At 44.4% G+C, this 10,105-nt stretch overlaps 1 protein-coding gene across 1 annotated transcript in view; it reads right to left on the bottom strand.

Moving 5' to 3' along the window:
• Positions 1-312: 312 nt before the first annotated feature.
• The window catches only part of Fbxo9 (F-box protein 9), a 32,454-nt gene continuing 22,661 nt past the window's right edge, over positions 313-10,105 (bottom strand). Inside the window, exons 8-13 of the mRNA XM_075965162.1 lie at positions 6,667-6,785; positions 6,416-6,506; positions 5,110-5,205; positions 4,728-4,821; positions 2,931-3,082; positions 313-834 (exon numbers count right to left, since the gene is read on the bottom strand). Of these exons, the coding sequence (XP_075821277.1) occupies positions 726-834; positions 2,931-3,082; positions 4,728-4,821; positions 5,110-5,205; positions 6,416-6,506; positions 6,667-6,785 (661 nt within the window). The 3' untranslated portion in view covers positions 313-725. The remainder of the gene's footprint in view (positions 835-2,930; positions 3,083-4,727; positions 4,822-5,109; positions 5,206-6,415; positions 6,507-6,666; positions 6,786-10,105) is intronic.

The following is a 10,105-nucleotide window of genomic DNA, read 5'->3' as shown; positions in this document are numbered from 1 at the left end:
CTCTGTTTCGTTCTTGCATCTTACCTCTCCTCTTGGTCCACACTTGCCCTTTATTTTCACAGTACACGACTCCCGGGATGCTGCAGTGTTCACTTCCGAAGAAAGACCCAAGTCAGTTGGCTGAGCTTGTTGGTTCCGCCTGAGCGAACTCAACTGTCCCCACTTACATATCTGTAAGTCTTGCAGATGAGATTCGAGTCCCCAGGGTTTGGAGTTAACTGTGGAAACGAAGATGACTGAGGCTCCCCAGCCCTTGCTGGCTACCCCAGGACTATTTATTAAATACTCTCCATTTTTAAAGGCCACCACATCTTGAAAGAAACATTTGTGATCTTTATTGAACAGCTTCAAACAAATCCAGACCAGGTTTCACATTCTGAGTCTGATTCAAGGACACAGGTCATGCGGGAATAAGTACTATCCAGTGTGCTCCCTGACGTATGCGAGTGTGCGGGTGTACATGGCAGATCTGCTCAGAAACCTGCTGAAAACATGATTTAAAACCCCACATTACAGTTTACTACAACATGAATGTACTTAACAAACTTCTAATTTCAAAACAAATTACCCCAGGAATCAACTACCCTTTAAATAAAAAAAATAATTTAAGCTCTTCTTAAAGGAATTCCAACAACTTAAAATAGTTCCAACTCCATGTATGTACATATAACTTAGGGGTTCTGGAGCGCGGCTCTGCTCATGCAGCAGCGGCATGCTGGCGAGGCTCACAGGGGCCTTTCAGAGAACGCGGTGTAGCTCCTCACTCTGGCGAAGAACAAAGGGGTGTACATCTTGTCGATCTCAAAAGCACTGACTGCAGTCTCACCAGTTGATCTAGAAACAAAGTACAAAACCACTGGAATGAGGAAATTCCAGTTTACGTGAAATCCCTGCATGTTCATACAGGGTGGGTTTAAAGTCTGAACAATGAAGGCACACTGTAAAACATTTAAAAACTTCCTTCAGAAACCATTTGTATTAGCTGCATAACATATAACCCCTGCTTGTATCATAACTTATTAAATAATTTTTTTTAGAAAGTTAGGTTGTTTCTGATATTTGGCAATTAAAGTAACGTGTTATTCTTCATCATGACCCTCTACATATATGTAAAAGAATTTCCAAGTCAAAGGCTACCGACAAACCTGCAGCCAGTGTTAAATACAACAGAACTAATGATTTAGCATTTGATTAATGGCAAAGTCCTAAGTGTGTGCGTGCTCAGGGGGCACTAATCATGCTACTGCATCCAAAGAGTGCACTCCTGAAGAGAAAGCAGCCAGGGCAGAAAATCATGTGATTCTGACGAGTATAAGGTTGTGTCACTTCCCTCCTGGAGAGTGACTCTTACTTCCTACGGGGGCAAGCACAAACTGTGGCAACACAAACTGCAGCAACATTCACTGGCTGCCTTCTACTTAAGGGTGTTACTGTGAAAAGTAGAAAACATCACCATTAGATCACAGATAGAATCTAGAGGGGAAGGCTGGCATGTGAGGAGCCTCCAAATGAGCACTGAGGAAGGCTGACCCTGCATGCTCAAGTCTGTGAAGCACATCCATGGGAGCCTGCCTCAAAACTTCTCTCCCAGAATTCTGGATTCAACCTGCATAAAGAGCCCCAGAACACTAATCGTCTCTCATGGCAGTCACATGACCTAGCATTTCTGAACTTTTTATTTCTGTACTGCTCATTTTGATATTCTTAATTAATTAGGTGGTGTGGGAGGTCCTTTTGTTGCTTTTATTGGCTAATGAATAAAGAAACTGACTTGGCCTACAGTAGTACGGGAGGAGGAAGGCAGAGTTAGGGAGACGCCATGGAGCTGCAGCCAGAGATAGACATGCTAAAAACTTTGCTGGTAGGCCATGACCTTAGGGTGATATACAGATAAATAGAAATGGGTTAAATTCATATGAAGAGTTAGCCAATAAGAAGCTAGAGCTAATGGGCCAAGTATTGATTTAATTTATACAGTTTCTGTGTGATTATTTCAGGTCTAAGCTAGCCAGGCAGCTGAGAACCAACAAGTGGCCCCCTACAACAATTAGGTAACCAGACTAAACCCTAGCTCACAGAATTTAGAGTTTTAAACAGGAATCACCTACCTAATATTAACATTTGGCTTTGGGTTATACTGAGCACTATTTTAAAAACAGATAGTTTATAAAATTGTGTAAATATAATTTTTAAAACCATTGTATAATCTCTAAGAACAATCCAACAGAAATGAAGTAAAAGGCATTAACGTGACCTGTAGGAAAACGACCTTTGAGATGAGCCTACAGCAGTCAATGAAGGAGCACTGTGTTCACAGCGCCACAGAAGGAATGTCCCCTTCTTATGGAGGGGTTGTGGGCACTGAAGCTTGGCCTTCCTCAGCTCTACGGAAGGAATGTCCCCTTCTTATGGAGGGGTTGTGGACACTGAAGCTTGGCCTTCAGCACTTTGACTCCAGAAGCGGAAGCACTGACTGGGCAGGAGCGGCAGGGCTCCATTTCCTCACTCACGCTCAACTGTTTTACATTTGAGCCTCTCTTTTCTTTCTTTTTCTTAGGTTCATTGTAGTTTTACACTGTGGTTTTACTTTGTAACAAGATACTGAAGAATTCCAAACATATCAAGCTTCTCAAGCTGAATATAAAGTATACTTTTATGCTAGTCCTAGCTTCTTTATTTTATTTTAAAATTTGTTCTTGTGTGTATGGTTATTTTGCCTGCATGTGTCTATACACCACGTGTGTGTCTTGTGCCTGTGGAGGCCAGAAGAAAGCATCAGATGCCCTGGAACTGGAGATACAGATGGCTGTGAGCTGCCAAATGGCTGCTGCAGATTGAACCTGGGTCCTCTGAAAAATCAGCAAGCAGCTTTAACTGCTGAGCTGTCTCTCCAGGACCTAATCTTGGCAGTCTTTCCTGCATTCACCTACTTGTATGTAACGTGACAAGAGTGGTGGATCCAGATGAGTTTGTTGAACCTCTGGTGGCCACTGGAACACAGCTGCAGCCCCACATGAAAACTGTGATCTGCTTCTTGTACAGGAACACGACGAAAATATCTGTACTTATAGTCAAGTGGTTTCTGTAAAAGAAAAGACTCGTGAGCTGTGATAACCGTGTGTGGACATATGATGTCAGAGTCACACTACTCGTAACTTAATAGTTACACATTGCAGACTTGAAAGAGCAGCAAGTAAAATCCCAGGTTTGCCCCCACCATCACAGTAACTTCATGTTAAATACATGGCTGAAGAAATGAGGACCAGGGAGGTTAAACCCAGCAGTTTCAGAAATAAAACTTCTGTCTCCTAATCCTAATAGTTTCTTCTATTAGGAAATACTCCTTTAAAATACTTTTTAAGGGCTGGAGAGATGGCTTGGCAGTTAAGTACACTGGCTCCTCTTATAGAAGATTTGGGTTCAATTCCCAGCATCCACATAGCAGCTCACAATTGTCTGCAACTCTGGTCCCAGGGGATTCAATGCCCTCTTCTGACCTCTGCAGCTACGAGGCACACACATGGTACACAGACAAGCATGCAGTCAAAGTATCCATATACAAACAATAAGCAAAAATTTAAAAAAAATCTTAAGGCAGAAAGTGATAAATTGGTGAAGGCTATTAAAGAAAGCATGATGACACACGCCTTTAATCCCCGTTCTGAACAGAGACAGGTGGATCTCTGGGAATCTCAGGATTCCCAATCTACAGAGTGAGTTCCAGGCCAGTCAGGGTTATAGAGTAAGACCTTATCATTCATATATATATGTATTACACACAATAAACATATATGTGTATATATTATATATAGTATTGTTATATAAAAAATATATATATGTTTATATATAAGAACACAGAGTACAGCTCATCTTTTACAACAACAATAAAATAGTCCATAGACAAATGGGTGTGATGAATTTCATTCTAATAATACTTTTGCCAATTAAGAACACTGTGACTGGTTTCATTATAAAAGGATACCGACATGCTACCTGGGAATTCCTAAATGTTTTTATTAGAAATAAACTAATGATGCCATCAGAAAACACACAGTCACAGCCAAAGCAATTATCTCTGGTCTTCAGATTGTTGCACCACAACATTCCAGGAGCCTATCAAAGGAGGCAGGGAAGCCAGGGATGTGGTCTCGGGACGATAGCATTGTCTCACTATATGACACCAGGAGGAGAGAAGGACCCCATAAAAACTGCCACTTACATAGGCAAGACACGTACTTGTTCCAGCTACCTCACGAGAGATGTGACAGATACGCACTGTGACTTTTCACCAGGACTGGACAAAGGAACTTAGAGAAAGGTGTGAAAATAATAACTCTTTAATCTGCCAAGAATTTGGAGCACTGCAGATGGTGACATATATTAGTAAGCATAATTCTTCACAAAAACAGAAGTGGGTAGTTTTTTTTCTCAACAAAATGCTCTCCCTGCAAGATTGGCAAAAGAGTAAGTAGTCTGTGCAGGTGGCCCAGGAAGCAGCAGGCCCCCTGGTGGACAGAGACATTCCTATGTGTAAGAATCCTAGAATAATTTTCTGGAAAGACAAACACTGTTTCAGATAAAAGAGCAGAAAACTCCAGCTGTGTTGGTAGACCTGTTAGAGATCAGCACCCATCTTACCCGGAAGACCACTGTGTTCCTAGCTGGGAACGCACAGAAGAATGGGCTACGGAACAGGAACACCGCCAGTTCCATGGGGGCATACTCACGTCTTCTTTTTTCTTAGTTAGTACAGCAAATACTTTGGTCTGATTGTCTGCATCTTGTGACAAGCGATAATGACCCAGCAAAATTGCATCCGTTCTAAGAAATAATAAACACATCTTAAATCAACCAGTTATAGTTACTGGAGTAATCTAGGAAACTGAGCTACACCACCACCTGCTCAACTCGCCTGCAAACGGTTACTAACTAGTTCGAGAATGAACTTTAAGTCCGAAGCCCCAAACCTATTACACAGGCTGCCTAGGGAAAGGCTTCTGGAGACTGTTTCCCCGAAGCCCTGTGCCTGCTTTTAAGTCATACATATTCAGTCAGAGGAGGTTAAATCTGAAAATATGGACTGGCTAGAAAGCTATATAAAAACACTACCTGGTGTTCCTAGTTCTTAAACGGGGAACAATGGACTGAGGCTCCTCAGGGGTTGTCAACATCATCACATGGCCATCAGGAAAGAATCTTATGTACCTAAATAAAAAGAAAAACACCAACACCACTATATACACAATATAAAACATGTCCTTATTAGTTTGCAGTACCTACACTTGCTCATAGCTGTGAAACCTAGACTGAAATACTGCAGGGAGCCGGACAGAATCGCCATTACAAGATGGCGCTGACATCCTGTCCCGTTGGAAATAAACAACTCCATATATGGCTATGCCTTTGGGAGCTGCACGTCCCCTGCTTCCCGCTGTGGATAAGGGCCGTTGGGCCTATCCCGATGCAGTCTGGTGTCAGCTGATGGTGGCAACCAATCACAGGGCGACCCATGTGCCTGCTCCCTATATAAGCAGCCGCCTTAGTGCTCTCAGGGCCCCTCGCTTCCTGCTCTCCCTCAACCAAGGGGCACTCCAATAAAGCGTGATCTGAGAAGAATCCTTGTGTGGTGGTTGTTCTTCCTCGCTGGTCGAGAAGTTCGCCGCAAAATACCATCAGCAAAGCACTGCTAAGATAGGAATGCATGCACGACAAAGTCAGCCTATAAGGACAACTAAGGCATTCTATAAACTTCCTTGGGGATCTGCTGACCTTTTCATTTTACTCACTGGATAAACACTAACTTGGATCTTTTCGACCCAGATTCTTTAAAGCCATAGATGCAGGCCAGAATGTAGCTTAATTGACAGAGTGGTCACTTAGCACAGACAAGGCCCTGTGCTGACCCCCAGCAGCATAAAACTAGGTGTGGTGGTATACTTCCGCAATTCTTAGCAATCAGGGGGTGGAAGCTGGAGGATCAGAAGTTCAAGGTCATCCTTAACTATGTAGTGAGTTTGCAGCCAAGCTTCAAACAATAAAACAAATTACAAAAAAAAAACCAAACAAAACAAAAAAAACTTGGCTCTTTTGTTAAAGTTCTCTATTTCCCTAAGGCACTAATGAATACCCAACAAAGTGGGACCCAATAATCAATACACTAGCACTAATCTACTTATTCTCAGCAGCAGTCACACGTGCTAACAAAGAAAAAGGGCTCTAGACTGCAACTAGGGGCTGAAGGACTTATAAAATTTATATTAATCTTTTGGTTTTTGAGTGCAGTTCCTGTCATAATACTGGATAAAAATACTGAGGATCATTCTGTGGATAAATCATAAGCAACAGAAAACAGACTGAATAACTAAGAAGCAGACACTGGCGAGAGCTCTCACGCACTCCGTGTACACAGCTCTACCTGTAGTATTCCACTTGGTGCCAGGCTCTATAGAAACCATCCAGAGACTGCTCTCCCTGGCGGATATATGTGGTTTTACTGATGTACACGCCTAGAAAAAAAAAAGTTGTCTTAAAAGTACATAAATACAATTTAAGTCAGAATCATATACCATAGTGTTGTTTCGCTTAATTATGCTCATACATACTTTAGTCATTACAGAAATGTACTTAAAACAGTGCAGATCATGACATCTCCTGAGTTGAACTTACCATCAAAGCGAACACGAGGCCGTTCTAAAAACATCTCTCTCCAGGATGAGTATGGGACGAGTTTCATACAGCCTCTACCCCACACTTTCAAGCAAGCCAGACGCCATATTTCAGGATCTCTAGGTAGAAAGCACATCACCAATAAGTGTTAAAAGCTAAGTCCTTAGAAGCAATGAATAGTTTGACTACCATGCATTTCTTTTTAAGTTGACAATTATTTGTTGAGCTCCTTCGAGACACTGTCTCAAGCAGCAGGCAGAGGACCTTTTGTTTACTGGTCAGAGGAATATGCAGATAGAGTGCTCAGTGTAAAATCCAACCACAGAAGTAGTTAGACAGGAATGACACTGTTCAATAAACTGGTCCTTTGCGCAGGGTGACCACAGGGACAGGGAAGACTATCCTGGCAGGTGTGGCCAGTGCAAGGTTTGGGTTGGAGTGTGAATGATGGGATCTGCAGGCTGCAGAAGAGAGGGAGCTGAGCAGGACGGAGGGGGAAGCCTGCAGCAGGAGAGTGCCAGCTTACCAGAGCTGCACGCCACTAGAAACTGAGCGTGACTGTGCTTTCAAAGGACAGCTCTGGGAGAAATGGAGTAAGGAAAGGTGACAGAATCTGAGACAGCATCAACAGAGCAAAGTCAGTGCATTCAAGACAACAGAGGATGATAAAGGGACAGAAAACCAATTTAAAGAAATAACAGCAGAAAACTTTCCCAAACCTGGAAACAGACAAACACCCAGGAATCAGGAAGAACAAAGGATCCCAACCAAATACAACCAGAATACAACAAAGAAGTTCTAATGTGCCTAGCAACAGACTTCCAACAGGAACTTCTACTAAAGATCAAGGACATGGGATCCCATTCTAAACCCTGAAGGAAACAAACAAACTGCTAAGCAAAGACAAAGGACCCAAGGGAGCTGGAGAGAGTCCTTGCCAGGACTGCCACAGAGAATCCAACAGCAAAGGGAAACTGGGTGAGGGAGAGCTCTGCAAACAGCAAGAAGTGGCAAGAGCCCTAAATGGAAGGGCAATGCAGAGAATGGAAGAACTGCAGCTTCGGTGCCAGCGGCTGGGGACAGGTTGTCAGTGCCAGCTGCTGGGGACAGGTTGTCAGTGCCAGCTGCTGGGAACAGGTTGTCTTTGTGCTGCCAGGAAAAGGAAAGTAGCTCAGTGTTGGCAACAGCAGTTCAAGAGCAGGCTGGCAGCTCTAACTGTGGGACCTCACAGGCTATGGGGGGAGGGCTGTGTGCTGGGAATTGAACCCAAGGCCTTGCACATGCTACACAAGCACACCGCCACTGCACTATCTACAGGGGTTTCATACAGTTAGTTCCAGGAGTTGGCTGGTGTAAGAGTGGCTGCCATGCTTCACAAGGAAACTCACAGTTCCCTGATGGCAGAATCTAAGCTGCTACAACAACAGCCAGTGTTAGATATCCTTCAGCCTTAGGGTAAGCGGAACATCTGATGCCGGCAGGAAGCCCTGGCCTGTGCGCCTCCCAGCCACTCAGCATTCTCAGATCAGCAGGTGGCACTGCCTCAAGCTAGAGTCCCATCTGCATTTTCCCTGGGGGTACTTGGGGGGGGATCTCTTGGCACTGCAGCTGATGAGAGGGTCCCAGCTTTACCTGTGTCTGCCCACTTCCAGCAGCTCCAGGAATACAACTCCTAGAGTTCCACTACCTGGTGCCATCTGCACTCTGTGGGAACGGGGCAAGGGTTCTTCTCCAGCCTGTTGCCTCGAGACTAGCTAGCTGTGAGTGCCAAAACCCAGCACCATCCACCACTATCTCTCAGAACCTGGGGGAAAAAAACTGATAAACTTTCAACCCAGGTTCCCCAAAGCCCTGTGTGTTTATAGCTTGACCCTCAGTTAAGGGCTACTGGGAGGGGGCAGAATGTTAGCAGGCAGAAGCTTTGCGACCTTTAAAGGATTAACAGGACGCTAGTTTCTTCCTACTCTTTCTTCCAGCTACCATCAAGTCAACAGCTGCCCACACCACATATTCCAAACCATTATGTTCTACCTTGCTGCAGGCCTCGAGGCAACAGACCAAAGACCAACACCATCACCCAAAATGAACCTCATAACAGAACTCTACCACAAGTCCCATCTGTGCCCACAGCTCTAGAACCCCCAAAGTTGTCATACACATATGGCTCCCCGACAGAAACCAGGAAAGACCTCCTCCCCAGTCCACAGCATTAGTGCTGCAGCTGCTGGGGCCAGAAAAGCACTGGCAGTGCCCGGACCCAAGCCTGTCTTATTCATGCCCTGCACTTGCAACACTGACTACCAACGCTTGCCCCACACAACCTAGGGACATTTTATCCACATCCTGCAGACAACAGATACCAAAACCACAAGACCCAGAACTATAGACACTCAACCCATAGGATCTAGTACAGCCACCACATCCAGTATCCCCAAGAGTATAGACACATCAGAATCACAAACCCAACTCTTACCCACATAAGCCCTATAAGGCCTGTGTACATGGGACCACAGCTGCTGGTGCCAAAAGATAACTTGTATTTGTCACTTGAGACCTGGTTCCCACAAGCGGCTATCAGAGGTCCAAGTCCCAGAGCCACTCACAATTGTCCCTTTGCATCCTATTACTTCTGGGGTTACTGATGCCACAGACCTCACCACTAATTTGGTTTTTATCACATGGAATCTAGGCAAGGTGACATCCTACCTTATGGCTCCCAAAACTGGACACTGGCACCAAAGTCCAGGCATTTCCCACATCTATCCTAAGAGTTGTGACAAGGTCTTTTTCAAATCCTATGGTTCAAGGACCACAGCTGTGGGCATCACAGACCTTGGTATTGCTGGTGCTTGTCAGGATGGACCTAAGGACAGCCCTCTGGGCATCTCATACAATCAGGACCTAGAGGAGCCTGAGGACACAAGAGTCTGTGCCCACTGTAAAGCTGTATCTTGCCTTGGTGACTCACTGCAGTCTAGACGATCAGGTGCTCAGAGACACTGCTGACATCAAGCAGAGCCAAAAAAAAATCAATCACAAAGATGTCATACATTTAAGCTCCCTTCTAAGCAGAGCCAAAGCCCCAGCTGACTCTATATCCCATCTAAATGGGGGAAAAATATTTCCAAGAAGTACAGGAAATAAAAACAAAAGGAGATGAGATAGATTACTTCAAAATAAGGTTTCTTTCTGGGTCAATGGATGGCTCAGAAGGGATGGCACTTGCTACTAAAACTGATGACGTGAATTTGGTCCCTGGGACCCAGATGGTGGGGGAGAACACTGACTCCAATGAGTTGTCTCTGGCCTGCACAGGCATGGCGAATGCTGTCCACATACATGTACATGCTAACACATAACCAAATATAGTAATTTAAAAGGTTTCTATGACGAGAATGAACTTTAACTCCGAAGTCCCAAACCTATTACACAGGCTGCC

The sequence above is a fragment of the Microtus pennsylvanicus genome, chromosome 3 (assembly GCF_037038515.1).
Source record: "Microtus pennsylvanicus isolate mMicPen1 chromosome 3, mMicPen1.hap1, whole genome shotgun sequence".
NCBI lineage: Eukaryota > Metazoa > Chordata > Mammalia > Rodentia > Cricetidae > Microtus > Microtus pennsylvanicus.
This window is presented reverse-complemented; position numbering and strand designations above follow the sequence as displayed.